Source organism: Morone saxatilis, unplaced genomic scaffold (genome assembly GCF_004916995.1).
Source record: "Morone saxatilis isolate NCDOM2014 unplaced genomic scaffold, NCSU_SB_2.0 Contig22, whole genome shotgun sequence".
NCBI classification, from domain to species: domain Eukaryota; kingdom Metazoa; phylum Chordata; class Actinopteri; family Moronidae; genus Morone; species Morone saxatilis.
Window position 1 is genome coordinate 24,760,101 of NW_023339785.1, and position 17,339 is coordinate 24,777,439.

At 41.9% G+C, this 17,339-nt stretch overlaps 1 protein-coding gene across 1 annotated transcript in view; it reads right to left on the reverse strand.

The window, feature by feature from the left end:
- LOC118333392 (shootin-1-like) overlaps positions 1–14,375 on the reverse strand; it is a 27,223-nt gene extending 12,848 nt beyond the window's left edge. The window contains exons 1-3 of the mRNA XM_035669000.1: positions 14,193–14,375; positions 5,319–5,379; positions 4,232–4,259 (exon numbers count right to left, since the gene is read on the reverse strand). Coding sequence (XP_035524893.1) covers positions 4,232–4,259; positions 5,319–5,379; positions 14,193–14,375 — 272 coding nt within the window. The remainder of the gene's footprint in view (positions 1–4,231; positions 4,260–5,318; positions 5,380–14,192) is intronic.
- Positions 14,376–17,339: the final 2,964 nt, after the last annotated feature.

Here is a 17,339-nt window from a genome sequence, read left to right on the forward strand (position 1 = left end):
CCCCCCCACCCCAAAAAAAAGCTGCATCATCTCTTCATTACGATTGTCAGGGTCAAAGAGACTCCCCTGCTCATATGTCACCAGTTTGTTTGTCCTTCGTGTGCTCTCAGCATGTAATTACAGTGTTTCCGAAAGCACTTGAATGCAGGGAAAGTGCAGCCAAAGGCTTTTATCTAAGTAAGTAGACTGAATAACTAGGCTGCTTAAGCTAACAGCGCTGCAGGCGATCACTTCTGTAAAGCCGAGTAAAGCGGAGCACAGTTAGCTTCCAGTTACATGTTCACTTAAAGTAGCAACCCTTTTTATAACATGCAGCAATATACACAATTTTTGGCCTTTTGTCTTTTCTGCTGTATTTATGTTTTGTCATCTCCTAAACTTTCTGTAAAGGTTTATTCTTTCTTTTTAAATATATTTTCCAATTTCTTATCATGGATGTAGGAAAATAACTCAGCCTTCCTCGTTTCTCTCTCTGCATCTGATTTTGAAACTCGGAGAGATTTTGGCTGCTATTTAAATCCCATCCTGTGAGGCACGTTTGACACTCAGCTCCTTTGCAAACGACTTGTTCTGTTGCATAAATTACAGACTGTGAGACATCAGCTCCGCCTGCTTCCGAACAGCTGAAAGACTCAGGATCATGCAGCCGTGGCTGTGGAGAAGTACTAGAAGTAGTTTCATACTTTAAAACAGAGGAACTACAAAGTTCAAGAACCAAAGATACCTGAGTTTGTCCCAGGCACTGACTGACATACGTCTAGTTCTGCTAAAGACAAAGAAAGCCTCTGATCTCTCTCATCTCCAACTTTCCTGAAAAAGCACATCAGTCCCTGTTGCTCTGGAATTTATGTCTGTATCTGTATTTAAACTTCACTGTCTTTTAGTAGACATTTATTGTTGCTGCTGCTACTATATCTGTTGATAAACTAGTGATCCATATTTAAAGTGGTGGTTGTCTAAGTAATATTCTCAGGGGAACACACAAGAGGAAGTCAAGGTACTGTAGCTGGAATATAACGTTCTGGGTAGAAGATGTGATAAAACTGCTGCTTTCCCGTAGCTGTGAGTAATGCTGGGAAAGGTTGTATTTATTTTCTGATATTTTGGCTTTTCATTGCAGGAAAAGCACAATGACTGCATTAATCAGCTGAACTAGGTTCAGGGCTGTTTTTTTGCATGCTGGAACACTATCATGACTTACTGGGACCCTTGTGAGCCATCGTGATTTTCCTGCTGTGACAAGTCAAAATATCTGCCATGAAAAAGGTCTTTTCTGTTGCAGCGCAGCGACTGTTGTCAACCATCTTTGTTCGGTGCAGTACAGTGATGGGGGGTCTCATCACCAGCATTGTGCGGGCTCGCATAGTGCTTTCACGTCCATCTTGCACTGCCGGTGGGTTCTGCCATTTTCACCAACATTTTAAGTACTTCAAACTCCATCACAGTGTTTCCTGGGGGTGTAGTGACAACGGGTCAGGAACTAAATGTTCTTGCAGTGGCTAAAAAAGGGCTTAAGTATTTACCATGTCTCTGGCTATATTGCAACTAATGCATCAAATATGCTATCACTTGTATGCCTTTCATTGTACTTGTGCATTGATAATGTATGAGCGCACAAGCAACTTTATTATTCCATGGTCCATGATCAGGGCAAACGGACTTACATTCTGTTTCAAAAAGATTTAATGTTAGCATGATGGCACACTACTGCTTTATTCACCAAACACTTCAGGCTATCTTGTAGTATAGCTGAGGCTTCTAGATAAATATCCATAATTATAAAGGTGGCAGATCAGAAAACACTTGTGTTATTTTTGGAAGGTATTGACAATTGATCTGTTTTATTACTTAGGTATGAGGAGTTATTGTGGTTGAGGACTTTTTGAGGGCTCTGAAATGTTGAAGAAAATGTAAGATGTCCGTGGTTTGATAAAAAATGAGGAAATAATAACACCATCAGGATTCGTAATCTGGGGATTAAGAATACCTGTGCCAAATGTCATAGAAAACCATCCAATGCTCGTCTAGTTATTTCACTCAGAAGCGAAAAAAGGCAACCATCCATAAGATCTTTTGGCAACTGAGATGCATAACGGACTAAATGCTCGTCCATCATCGAGGCGACTGTATAATCTAACAGCGAGTCTTGGGTCAGGTCATGTTTTCTCTGTTTTATTGTCAGTCAATCTGTGCAGAACTCTCTCAGTCGGCCTTTGAGATTCAAACGAAGCCGAAATCAAGTACTTGCCCATGAGCAAAGTCTCCTTTATTAAATTCATTCAAATGTGGTCATCAAATATGGAGTAGCAGGTAGAAAGGCCTTTTGAAGGACCACAATGGATAAAGAGTCAGGCAGGAGTGGTAACCCCTCCCACACACACACACTCATCCTTCCCCCATTTTCTGCTGCTGAATAATTCATGACAGGAGGTTTCAATAATTCATGGGAATAACATGACAAGAGCGACTGCTGTCTCCTCTAGGGAGAGGCAGTGAATGAATAAATGAGTGAATGAATGAAAGACTGAACGTATGAAGTGACGGAACCCGCAATGAAAAGGAGGATCACTGTTTCTGCTGACTCTGGAGATTTTAGGTCCGGTTTTGCTGTTGTATACAAGTTTTTGACATGTTTCTGACAACAAATTTTGGATTTGAGTCCAACTACAGGACTTACTATCCGTTTATCTGACAGCTTTTCATCTTTTATTTTACTTTTAAAAGCACAAAAATACCAAAAATCATTATGTGCATCCCAGAAGCCCATAAGAGGCCGAGCTGGTCAGAGGCATATCTGATTATCCAGATACGACTTTGTCAGCTTGTAAAAGCAGAAAAAAAACCTACCTAACTGCATTTCTAAATCAGCCTTGGCCCCTACTGAACATTGCTGACAGAACCGGCCCTTAGCCAAACCTAACTGCATATTGTATATTTGCCTTTATAAACAGAACATGAGTTAAAATATCTAGATGTTGTCTTAGATTCCCAGTTAAAATTTGAAGCACGTGTCCAAGACCATCAAGATGAAGCTTTTGACAAAGGCAGTCTTTCTTATTGTGTAACTGTCTTGGGCCAGGCAACACAACCAGCAGTGAAACCAACATCATCACACAAATGCCAGAATAGCATGGTGGCGCTAGAAAAAAAGTCAGAGGAACACCAAAGTCATAAGGAAACATCCTCTGGGGACCACGAATGTCTGTATCAAAAACTGTGCTAATCCATAAAAGATATTTTAGAGATTAGGATTCATCGTCTGAGGACTATGAATGGGTGTACCAAATATAATGATAATATATCCAATAGCTGTTTTTGAGAACTAAAATGGTGGATTGACTGACTGACCAGAATCCCAATTGGATTGTCATAATAAACTATGTAAACCCAAAATCAGTTAGGATAGTGTTTATTTAAGTAATCAATGACTTATTAGAAATATCTAATTTGAGGCTTTTAGTAAAATAGTGGTAAATTATTCCAATGAATGACCTACACAAACAGAAACATTTTCTATAAAGGGCTGGTTCTGGTTTGTGGAGGAGTTACTGTATAATAATCTTTGTCATTTGTAATTGTGGTTGTCCATGTAAAGTTCGTCCTTGAGAAGAGTCTGTTGAACACACCAGAAGAAGGCAAAATCCCCCCTCTCTTTCTTAATGAACAGTTCAGGACTGATGAGAGGACTGAAATCTCACACCGAGGTGAACTCCAGGTGGAGACTGCCTGGTTCTCTTGTTACCTTTTGAACAATAAGACCTCATTCAACAGACAGACAGGTGACTGAACTCATCACTGGCATTACCAACCTCTTTGCCTTGACAATTATCTTGGGCAAAGTTCAATCACTATTTAGGACTTCTGAATTTACCTTTTTTTACACGTATGCTTTTAACACTGGCTCACAAGCAAAGAAATTCGGTTCTACCATTTTTATTACGATGCTATATGAGTAAGTCACACGATTTCCAAAGTGAGTTTTACTTTTCTACAGAGAAACATGCTGAATGTTCAGAGTCTGTTCTTCTACAAGCCTTCAAGGTCTGAGTTCCTGTCAGTCAGAAAGAGGGTTAACTGATATTTAGCAGCAGCTAATTTATCCTACAAGTCTATACTCTGTAGTTTCTTTTATTGAAACAAAACTGAAACTGAAACCTGTCTCACATTAGCTGGATGATGAGACTCTACATAGCTGACACATAAAAGCTGTACAACCTATGCTTTCTCTTACCGTGAATCGTCATGACAGGCGCCATGAGCTGCAGCGAAAGTTAATGATTGAGGTTGAGATCCTCACTCAGTAGAATCAGAGGTTAAACTCCCCAAAACACAAGAGCTCAAATACTGTTGGCTAACTAACACGACAGTTGTCATAGAAACGGGGACTCCCCTTCTCTCTTAAACACACCCATTCAGAGGACAAGGTGTCGGTGATGTCATGGCGACAGAGGTGAGGGGAAAAGGTGCGAAGGGTGAGGGGGAGGAAGTGAAGGTGTCAGCTGTCTGACTGTAGGCGGGATGATGTGTCAGTCTGGTCTGTGGTACCTGATATCTGTATGTGTTTATGGGTACATTTCAAGATGATTAGCCTTTTAAAAGGATGATTCAAGTGGTGAAATAACCAAAAATGCTACAGCTAAGGTGTGGAAACAAGTTACACATTACTAAAAGGAAGAGTGATGGGTCAAAAATGTGATCATGATCAGAAAGGTTGTCTTGATCATCTAAACCACTTTATTTGGAGGTAAAGCAAGCACACCTAAAATGTCGGTAGTAATCGCCCATGAACTACAGGAACTAGGCCTACTGTAGGTCAAAGTTGAAACAGTTTGTTTACACGTTTTTGTAGACGTGAAGGATGGTTACAATGGACAGCATCATAATTTTACCATTGGCTTTTTCTTCTAGGTTTGGCTGACTAAGAGGATTGTAGACTGTGATAGACTGACATCTTTTTTGTGATATCAACGTGTTCCAACTTAATGTTTTCTGTGCTGTCTGCAGGTCGGTAGCCACGGATCCGATACACAGGTTGGATACACTAATTATTTTTCACCTCTTTTCCAGTTAACCAACATGAACAATTAGCAGCACCTTAACTCTATATTAGTATCATTTGTATCACGTGTGTTTTTACCCTACTATTTCATGCAGATCTGTAAAAAAAAAAAACGTTTGAAGTAACGTTTAAAGTAGAAAAGCGATATTTCCACCACAGTTGTGCTTGTTAAGACAGCGCACTTGTTAAGCTAATAGCGAATTGTCATGAACATGTGACGATGGAAGAGTGTGAGGAGGTTGCAGGAAGCTGGACTCACCTCTCTTGATGTGTTTGAGTTGTCTCTCGGCCTCGTCCCTCTCCTCCGTCAGTCTGTTGCACTGCAGGAGCAGACAGCGAGTCAACACATTAGATCATGCTCCACGACAGGCTGAATATACAGGTCACTGATATACCAACGGAGTACAGTTACACACACACTGTGAGTCAGACACAACCACGGGCTACACACTGAGCTAATACAACTTCACCCCAAACCAGTTTAAGCACAATGTAAAAAGACAAAATGGTACCTCAATGTATTACTCAATTCCAAACCAACAGATGACTATTTACCATGGAAAAAAATATTTACTAGTTTCTGCTAACAAATAGAGATTGTGCTCCCTTTCCTCAAATAAAAAAAACATGAATTAATTAGTTAATTAATAAATAGCGCCCTCAAATGACTTACTTAATTTTTTAATTCTCAAATTAATCGTGTTACATTATTGTAGCAACAAATACTGATGTTACATGTTTTTGAGGCCTTTCTCCAGAGGCTGAAGGCAAATGCTTGATGATGAGAGACAGTGACAGTGGCTGTTTGACTTGAGGTTTTCTGGTGCCAGCACTGAGAACTTTTACTTTTACTTTTTAGTAAAAGTAGTACCAACATTACAAGTAAAAGCTCTTACACAGGTAAAAATAGAGAAATATTAACATCTAGTGGTATAATTGCTGACTGGAATCCCCTAGCCTCACCCTACCACTCTATGCAAGTTGGAGTAGGGCACTGACTCACGCAGGGGTGGCATCAAGTATGTGTCCATCTTTCCAGTCATTGCCAACCATTTTCATTCCGATATCTTGAGGTCAGAAGTCAAGGGATCCCTTTGAAAATGGCCATGCCAGCTTTTCCATCGCCAAAATTTGCTGACATGCTAGTACACTATCTTTAAAACAGAGCTAACCACTACATCTGAAAGAGTGGAAGAGGAAGGGAATACATTTCGGGGGGGTTGCCAGTGGCCCCCTTGCCTGTAAAGTAACTACAGCTGTGCAGTGGAGCAGGACTATAAAGTAGCACAAAATGGAAATACCCAAGTAAACTAGTACCACAAAATTGTACTTAAGTGCAGAACTTCAGTAAATGTATTTTCTTACATTTCACCGTTATAGTAGATACCATACAGTCCACAACTAGCACATACATCCAGTAACAAAACACCACACAGTCAACAAAACAAGGCACAGACAACAAGACTCATCAAAGCCTTTGTTAAAGCATTTTTTAATGAAAAAAAAACCACTCCAGTCTCAAGACCCTAGAAAAGCGCAGTAGAAGATTTCCTGCTCACCATTTTCTCCATATAAACATTAATTTTGCCTCCTCCATTATCTCAAAATGTTGCCTGGCCTTTAGTTTATCACCACCAGCCCATCGTTTCCTATAACAGAATGATTCTTTCTGCTACTGCTGACTTGAAGGCTGCTCTACAAAGGTCAAAAAGGCCGTAATTTTCACATTCACGGGATCTGATGTAAGTACTTGTTGTGCTATGTTTAGGATGAGCAGCTGTGGAGAAGCCTGGTTTGGATGTTGGAGGGATGAAACTTGGGTGACAGCGGCAGCAGCTGCAGACGTCACTGGGGTTAGCAAGTGCAACCCTGCGTCAACACTCAAGGGCAAATTGTTTCTTTTTGACTCTTTCTTTGTAGAAAACCACACAATTTGCATCAAACTATGAACAGTAAAATCACGCACAGTGTTCTGAAGTATGCACAAAATTTTGTTAAAACCACTAAAACCAGTTTAAATCATAACTTTCAGACTTCGGGTTGATGTTAGATTAATTCTAAATTAAACATTTTGTTCCCAACTGACAGATCCAAAGCACTTCCCCTTTCACTACATACACCAATCACAGCCGACTGTTGCATCGCCAAATGTCGCCAGTGTCTTGGCCAAAAAGTGACACCAAAACACAACACACCGACTACAGCGAACGGCTAACTAGCAGGTAAAATCTGTACCTGCGCGAGAGGTAATAACTCAACATACCAACAGCTGTAACCGTGTATTAGAGTGATCAGTTGAGATGAAGAAGACAACGGAAAAACTAGGCCTACAGACGCCCAGCGACAGCCTAACATTGGCTGATGGCCGACAGTATGCCCAGTGTGTCAGAGTCAAGTTCCTACATTCAAACAATGCAGTATGTTACAAACTCCTGAGACACTTTGAAGAAAGGTCAAAAGAAGTCCATAAGGAATATGCAACAGCGATACTGTTATTCTATCCAAAGCCTAAAGCAAACTGTTGGTAGCTTGCTCAAAGGTCTAACATCAATCGACGGCAACAATGACTGACAGGGCAAATTATTCATTATGAATATAAAGCTTTCTGGATTTGCAGAAACTCTACATATCACAAGTGTGTAAAGCTCATGGGCATTGTAGTATTTCTTATTTTCAGGTGATTATACATGATATATATACCTTCATACCTCGGAATACTATATTCCACTTTTTGCCAATAAATCCTCCTAAATGTTACACACTAAAACTGATAGGCAAAGCAAACATACACCTGCACTGAAAACAACAGCAGAGTTCAATATTTTTAAAGGTGAAAGAGCACAAAACGTCTTTTTTTTTGTGTGAGTAGAAAAGCTGTTAACATTTTCTGTTAATCCCCGACCTTCCCTCGAAAATATATTCCTGAACTCAGTCTCAGAGAGGGAACATAAACAGTTATTAGAGTTTCCTGCTGAACCAAGTAATTCTGAATTTTCAATCCAGTGAGAAGTTTTTTTTATCCTCTTTTCCCCTCCAGTCTTATCTCAGGTTAACAAGGGAATGACATCATCTCATTATTGATCAGAAGTGAAGTTACTGCCTCTTTCCTTTACTGGACAGAGTTGGCCTTCTGAGTGACCGCAGTCAATAGTGGCGTATCTGCAACGCTGCTGTGCTCTGCACACGCTTCATTTAAAATGGTAATTGGAAGTCGTAAAGCATTCAGTGACCTCCTGAGTAGCAAAAGTAACAGTAAACAATGAAAGTCCCTTTAGATTCAAGCAACCTCCAGAAGAAAGAACATAAAATCAGTCATTGCCAACTATATATACTAATTATCTCCATGTTTACCTTAAACTAACTTAGTCATTGTCCTCTATCTGCATGATGCAGATTGGCCACAGTCCAATTGGTAACAAGATGCTTTTACCCCTGAAGGTTCATCAGATTGAGATCAATCATGTACCTCTGCCATCAGGCCAGTAACCAGGGAACCAGATAAATCTGCGAGCTCACCTTTTATTTCCTCTGGCAGATGTGTCTTCCCACCCCTCTCCAATTCAGAGAGGTGTCCATCAGTGCTGAATCTGGTCAGGCCACTAACACCGTTCATCTAATATGTGGCAGGTTGAATATGATGACTGCACAGAGGAGCGCTACCTCATTGGCCAGTGAGGCATTTTCCTAAACAACCAAAATGGCTGCTGCTGATGTGGAACTGATTCTGTTGAACCTGCTATCATGTCAGAATTTAAGAAACTGGATGGTAAATTTTCTATAAATGAAGAACAAACAACTGCTTTTAAAGCTGTTGTTGATAAGAAAGACGTGTTTGCCATACTTCCGACAGCACTCATGTTTAATTACGCTAACTACGATACATCACACGTTTAGTTTCTCTATCCAAATGTGTCCAGAGAAATGTTGATCACCCTTGGAAATCAAGTTGTGTTCAACATGAACTTGTTGATATCTAGTTAAAAAAATGACTCAAGTATTGGAGGAGGTGCTTCTTAAATGTTTTATTTAAATCTGAATTATTTTGCTTCAGTTTGGAGGGCACAACTGGTGTGTCCTTTGTGGTCTTTTGTATGCCTCAGTGCAGGCCCGTCAGCTGTTTAATGATGCATTCAGGCAATCTTTGTCCCCTTGTAAAGCCCGGAAAAATCCCTGAGTGACCAAACTGTAGTTACCAGGTGTTTGCATTCAGGTGGTCATCAGTCACTGGTAAATACATTAGACCAAGGAGACTACTGCAGAAACCACTGCTGTTTGTTCTCATTAGCAGCCTGGACAAATATTGTTCATCCCAGAGTGATGCAGACAAATAAATATAACTTACTATAAATAGAATTTACATTTAAGTGAAACTTTTGATGTTTACTGTAAACTCATATCATGGAACTACCTTGAATTCACCACTGATACTCACTTTGAGTTTACAAGAAGCACCATTTCCTTTGGTCTCTCTTACACCTGGTATTACAGATAGAATATGTACCATTTCTGCAATAACCGCTAGACTGAGTTCTGTACTAACATTATCCCAGATGTTTCCAACAATGTTTGAACTCGAATGTCATTTTGTTCAGGTGTGTTTCCTTGTTTGCCTCTAGTTGCTAGAGCTTCCTGGTAAACACAGGACACGCCCTACCGAGGAAGGAAGTCAGCGAACGTGAACCAAAACTTTAATACCTCCTCCGTGAAACATTTATGCCAGGCAAAGAACCAATCAGAGCCAGGAAAGATAGTTGAATGTTGAGTCTTATTCCCAGGACATCAAATACAGACCCTCAACAACAATCAACTATCTTTCCTGGCCTCCAACCCAAAGTGTCTTTATATGTGAGGCTCTGAGTGGTTGATTAGTAGGAGTAGGAGGAGCCAGAGGAACCTGATTTTTATCATAGATCATCTGTCTCCTCACTTCTTTCAGCATGTAGTGAACATTTCAACAAATAGGACAAAAGGTTATTTTTATAAAAGTTACCTTCTGCAGCTTTAAGTTGTCTGGATCTGGATACTGACATCTGATCCTCTGATCCTAAAAAACGTTTTTGTTACCTTATTCTGGGCTGTGATCAGATCTTATTATGACGCTTGCTTCCCTCACACACAATAGTTTTTTGTGAGGGAGGACTGGCCAGCTACTGCAGCAGGAGGAGGCAGAGTCAGGTGACCTTTTCAACTTGGTAGGTGGATTTTTTCTGAAGGATGTGGTCTCGCTGTATGATCCAATCCTCAGCATTCTGTATGTATTTACCTGGCATTTACATGTTTTTGTCCTTATCCAAACAAGATATCCAGATACAGACTGAATGTTAACACCAGGTGTAAATGTATCAGATCCACTTAAAGGAGGTTGGGGGTGATGATACATCCATCAAAGGACTCTTAAGATTAGATGAACACGGTCTGATTCAATCTCTTTAAAAGCACACTTAACTACTCAGTGGCCAAAATGTAACCAAACCTCACACAACCCTAGTCTGATCCTGACTAAACATGACAGATGTTTCAAACCTATTATGACATTTAAAGAAAAAGGGGGGATGTAAATATTAATTTGAGTCTTTGAAAGGGCGTAACTGCGACAAACTCAAGCCGATATTGGCAGATAAAAAGGACAAAGAGGACGCTCGGCATCCAGCTCTAACTCTCTCAGTCTCTCCTCCAGCAGCAGGAAGCACTTGGCCCACTTTCTCCCAGCTCTACCTGCAGTCTCACACACTGTCAGCTCAGATTTCCCTGAGGAGCACAGCGAGGGCGGGCAGGTTCACCGGCAGACAGCAAGGCAGTGGCACTGCCAGGGTGAGCGGTTCAATTCCCAGTGCTGCTCAGTGAGTACGGGTACGCATCCTTTTTACAATAAAAATGTTCAAACATACTTGCAGATATATTTCATTACCTTCTCCCGGTTTCCTGGGGTTACATTCTCACGCGTTTCTCCCTATTCACAGCGAACATAACAGCTGAAGTACATGGGACATGGACGTGTTTGCAGCTTCAGTTGATTATAATAGAGGCGCTCTGCTGTGGACAGGCTGCGGCTGCCATGTTGTGCTGCAGCCATGCTCCATGTATTCCATGTGTACGCCCTATGACGGGGGTCTCAAACTCAAACTGACTTGGGGCCACTGTTCACAGTCAAACAACAAGTTAAGGCCTGAAACCTGCTTATCAACTCAACTCTTTGTACACGTTTGCCTTTAAACTAAGTTGTGCCAAACAAAATACATTTTTTAAAATAGAATTGTGTTTTTATTTTAAATGCATATGAATGGGGAAATTTAAGATAAGATTTACTTTTACCCTACAGTTCTCAAGCCAGGTCCCTACACACTTAGCTACTGCAGCCCCTAAATTGATATCAAAGAACTAAATAAACAAAAAAAATAGTAATAACAATCTTACAGGATGGATTATATTATATCTTTGACATCATTTTGCAGGCCTGGGGGAGGGGATGGAGGGCTGGCATTTGGAGATCCCTGTCCTAAATGATTCTAGTTCCACCTGGACAACAACCCAGCTACTCCAAATGTTGTTTGCCTGGCATGCACGTTCACCTCGTCCTCCTCAGAGGCAGTGGGTGGCACAGACTCTCTGGGCAGGGGCAAACATGTAATGAATGAATGTATGAAAACTAAATATTAGTTTATTCCAGAGGGCCAAATTATTATATTATCCTGAGAATTAAAAGTAAAATCAAAATTATTTTACACAAAAATGCTGTTCATCAGAATGCAGGAAATAAAGTCTGAAACTCAATTTTTTGGGAAGGAGGACCTCCAGGCCGCTTTGGTTTCAGAGTCCCTATTTGTGAGGCAAGTTTGAATCCCCGCGTATTTATAAGATCTGACCGCACAGTCAGACAAACACACTGCAACATCAATGTGTAGTCAGCTGTCTATATTCAAGGATAAATGAATATATACTGCTGTAGTGAAGAACAGCAACAACTTTCCACTTGAACTAAATAAAACTGAACATTTTCTATAACAATCTCAGCTCATAAGATCATTTACAGGCCTTCAACTCCATTTTCATGGTCTTCATTCAGTGAAGGCTGAGGTGGAGGTTTGTAATCAGGTGCTGTGGCTCTTGATATCACATGATAACATGTGACCGTGGTGGGTCGGGTGTCACGTGATGACACACCTGAGCCAGCTCCATTCACTGAATAAAGACCATGAAATGTAGGCGAGAGCTCTGAAAGCCAGGAAGTGGACCCCAAAGAATGAACTACCAAACTCAAAATGTTTGATTTTGTTTAGCTTTGCACAAACACATATCTCATATACCAACAGTAGCTCAGCCGCAGAGGATTATGGGAGTTGTAGTTGTTGAATGTGACCAGAGCAAGGCATCATGAGGGTAGAGCTTAAATCAGTACTATAATGTTGAGTAAGTAGAGTAGAGCAAGAGAGCCCATTTCTTTAAATGTACGTCAACGGGCGGAGCAAGGCACTAGCACACCTCCACGGGTGGGGGTTAAATTCCTAGCATCTCAGAGGCTAGAGCAAGGCACTGATACTAACATGTGTCACATTCACTGTGTAGCACATTAGCTAAAGCAAGGCAGGGTTGCTGGTTCCATTCCTGGTTTGTAGGCCAGTGGAAGGAGCAAGGCACTAACAACATCTCTGAAGGTTGGGGGTTTATTTACCACATGGATCAGGCAAGGCACTAAAACTGACTGGAGCAAGGCATTAAGAGGTTAGGGGTTCAATGCCCAATGTAATACAATGTGTAGGGCAATGTCTGTTTCTGTATATGGCTAAAACAAGGCACATACTTCTAGGGTTGGGGGTTTAATTCTCAGTGACTAAGGGGCAAGAGTAAGACACTAAGACTGTCAAATTAATTTTGTATACCAATCCAGGGTCGCTGGTTCCATTCCCTCTTTGTAGGACAATGATGCGAGGTACTAACATTGACTGGAGGAAAGCATTAAGAGGTTAGGGGTTCCATTCCCAATGTAATGCAATGGGAAGAGCAAAGGGGTCAGCTTCTCTTAATGTGGGTCAATGGGCAGAGCAAGGCACTCACACACTTCCAGGGTTGGGGGTTCAATTCCTGGCGACTGTACGACTAAAGCAAGACAATTGCGCCTTTGTGGGTTCGATTTGTCGCTAGCTCTATTCCCTTGGTGCAGGTCTAAAGACTAAAATGGTGAAGGTTGAGGGTTCAACTCCCAAATTTAACTCAAGGAATGAGGCTGCAGGTGTAGGGGTTTGATTTTGTCTTTAGAGGTCAAAGGGAGGAGCTAGGCACTAACAAACACTACAAGGGTTCAATTCCTCGTGTGATTGAGTGTGTAAAGCAAGGCACTATCACTGGAACGACTCGTGGGTTGAATTCCCATTGTGTTCGCTCCTTAGTGGGTGTTTGGGGTAAAACCCTCCACAAAAGAGCAGATTAGAGGCAGCTGAGGGGAGTAATGAAGGTTTTGGTTTATAGAGGAAATCTATTGTGATGGAGACAATAAACCGGTTCTGCTAAATATCAGATCAAACCTGAGGCGAGGCTTTTCCACAGCCCAGAATAAGACTGTCAGCACATTTCTCCAAAAAAGACGAGAAATCAATTCAGAAAATCTTAACTTCCCTCCATGAAAACCATTCAAATCTGCCTCTAATATGGATGCAAAGTATGATTCCTCTTCTCCGCTTAAATGGCGAGAAGAGCGACAAATTTAGGGAGGGGTCCGGCTCTTTCATGTCTACAATAACCTCCAGGAGAAGCCGGCCGGCGAATTATAGCGGCTGCAACATCATCCGGAAAGACATGAAGGGATCCGGTAGGACACAAGAAGAGGGGTTTACAGGGAGGAAGAATGCATTAGAGGCAAACATTTGAGCTGTTTTTTGTCTTTTCTATCGGTTTACCTCTGTTTGCATGTGTGCGTCCCTCTCCTCCTCGCATCCCTCCATCTGCGCGGATGATGAGCAGGGAAGCATTTTCAGTGGAAAAAAAGAGTGATAAAATATTCCCACCTGTCTTTTTCTAACCGGAAACGGTGATTTAAATAGAAAATAAAGCCACACAGAGGTCTATTCTAGCAGCACATGTTTGGATCCGAGCCCATTCCTTTTCTCTCTCTCTCTCTCTCTCTCTCTCTTCCAAACACATGGATGGAGAGTAGAGTGGAGCTGCTGCTGCTGCCGGCGGACAGGATCCTCCTCCTGCTCCTCCTCCTCCTTTCACTGACAGCATCATCTGGCTCCCCTGAACCCCTCCTCCCGCCTCTTCCTCCTTCCTCCTCTTCCTCCCGTCTCAGTGCTGCGGGCATGTGATGCTCGAAGCCAGACATCGTGAGCTCGTTTAGCTTCGTTTTGAATGTGTTTGCGCTGCTGAGCACTAATATTAATAGAATTATTATAATGATGACAGCGCTGGCAATTTTGGCCACTTTAAAGCCCCTTTAGTGGGTGCGTTCAAGTGCTGATGGGAGAATCCGATATGCAGGCATCCATTCTGCTGCGAGACCAGCGTTGCATTCAAGTTCAATTCACTAGCCACTGAACATTAGGAATAATATTCCTTATTATTATTATAAAATATTATACTAATATAATAATGAAAAACCTGAGTCGTGCTTCAAGAAGGGAATCTTTCCTGTAGTGAACTCTTTGTGCCAAACATGGGAGAGAAGACAGAATATTTCCCTATCTTAAGACCCAGCCGTATAATAATGTATAATTTGTCATCTCAAAATCAAAATCAAATCAATCATACGTCACAAAGCCAACATCATATCTGGTTTAGCCCCTGGTTTATTTTGTTTGGTTGCTTCCTCCAGAGGCCTCAGATCAGCTGCAAAGGAAAGGTCGGTCTTTGACACTGAGCTCTGTGGACACATTTCTACAGAGGGGGGGGGTAAAAAAGCTTTACAAAAGCAACATCTAGAGGCGCTAACATGCAACTACAGGCTATCCTCAACCATTTCAAACAAAATGTGGTCCAATGTGTTGTTTTATCTATAGTATCACACCAAATGGTCAGGACTTCAGTCAGGATTTCTTAAACAATGATGTTAAATGAATACATTAATTCATTCAGTAAGATATCCTTTATTGATTGCTGTAGGGAAACTGACCCATCCTAAGTACTAGGAGCAGCGCAAACCCTTGCAAACACGTGGAGAACAATGCAAACTCAACACAGAAAGGCCCTGCCCCAGCTGGGAAGTGAACCCACGACCTTCTTGCTGTGTGGCAACAGGAGGCTACCACTGACCCCACTGTGCCCCAATAAATAATACAGAAATTAATAAGTAAAAAGAGAAGGACAGAGACAGAGACAAAGGTGCACAGCAACAACAATAGCAACAACCATACAAGTATAAATGACTAATAATGATGATGATGATGATGACGATGGTGATAACAATGACGGCAATAGCCACAACGATGGGGAATGATAAATAATAATAATATGACTAATCAATAAAGTATTTCTGATTCTGAATAATAAAAATAATAATAATAATAAGATGAGTGCAGAAAGAGAGGGAGAGGAAGAGAGGAACTCAGTGCATCATGGAAAGTCCCCCTACAATCTAGGCCTATAGCAGCCTAACTATAACCAAGAATAGAAAGAGAAGTGGTAGGGCCGGTGCACAACTAAGCAAGTGAGCGACACATGATACTTTAGGAGTCTCTAGGTTTTTGAGAAATAGACGCCTCACAGCCACTCAACCCGGCAGCTTCATTAAATGGCTACCCGCAAAACCGGCCAGTCTCAACGCTCCACAGTGAAAAGAGGCGACTCTGCGGCATGCTGCCTTCTTAGGCCAGAGTGGCAAAGAAAAGGCCCATATCTGAGCTGGCCAATAAAAAGGAAAAGGTTAACATGGGCAAAAGAACAGAGACATTGGACAGAGAGCATGGAAAAAAGTGTAATGGATAGCAAATCTAAGTTTTGATGTGTTTGCGATCACACAGAAAAACATTTGTTTGAGATGCAGAAACAAGTGAACCAGGATGCCCTGGAGGAGCTGCCCTGACCGGGCCATTCTGTCCAAGCATGTGGAGGTAAATGTGATGGTCCTGGGGCTCGCTTTTGGGTGGCTGCGTAAAATGGGAAGATTTGTACAAGGCTAAAAAGTGGATTTTGAATAAGGAAGGCTATCACTCCATTTTGCCAACGCCATGCCATACCCTGCTGGCAGGCTTGATTTTGAGCCACATTTCCTCCTACCAACAGCAGGGACAAGTGACCCAAAGCACACCTCCAAACATGCAAGAACCTATTTAGGGAGAAGCAGTCAAGCTTGGTATTCTGTCTGTCAATTGGCCCGTAGTGGCCAGCGCCAGTCACCAGATCTCAACCCTATTTGAGCTGTTTTTCGGAGCCAGCTTTGGACCGTATGATACGTAAGAAGTGGGCCCATTTTAAGCCAATCCACACTTGGTGGGGACGGTGCTTCAGGAACGCGTTGGGTAGGAATTTCTTTCAGATTACCTCAACAAATGACAGCTAGAATGCCAAAGGGGTCTGAAAGGCTGTAATTGCTGCAAAATGGAGAATTCTTGACGCAAAGCAAAGTTTTGAAGGACAAAATTATTATTTTCAACATAAAAATATATATTTTCCAACCTCGTCAATGTCTTGACTATATTTTTCTATTCATTTGCAACTCATCGTTGTAAATAAAAGCTATGAGTTTTTCATTTGGGAAAACATGACTGATGGCCTGTTAATGAGGCCAGCTGCAGCGACGGAAACAAACTGTTTGGTTGCGAAGAGGTTTCGGTCCTGATGGACCGCCAGCCTCCTGCGCAGAGGGGGGAGTGTTTAAGAGTTGTGGACCTGGGAGGGTGGAGAGGCGTCAGACAGCTCAGTCAAACAACCATCTTCCACTTTTTCAGAGCTCGTTTAGCCTCCAGGTTTGTTCTGGGGCTGCACCAGGTCACCAGATGCAATCTTTCCCATGATGTAGGCGGGACTCATCTCAACCAGGAATTTGAGTCCAATGAGAGTGTTCATCCGCAAAACTTCAGGATCCTAACGGGCACTTGGTGACTGGAGTGCAGCTTGTTGGCTGTACAGGAGAAAGAGCCAGAGGGAGAAAGAACGCAGCCCTGGAGGTATCCGGTTGCTGATGTCTGGTGAGGCAGAGACATTTTTCCCCAGCTTCACTTGTTTGTTTCTGTCGAAAGGAAGTCTGTGATCCACCTGCAGGGTGGAGTCAGGCACAGTGAGCTGGGGAGAGAGCTTGTCCTGTAGGCAGAAGCTGGATGGATGTGTGTTTAAACGTCTGAGCTGAAAGTCT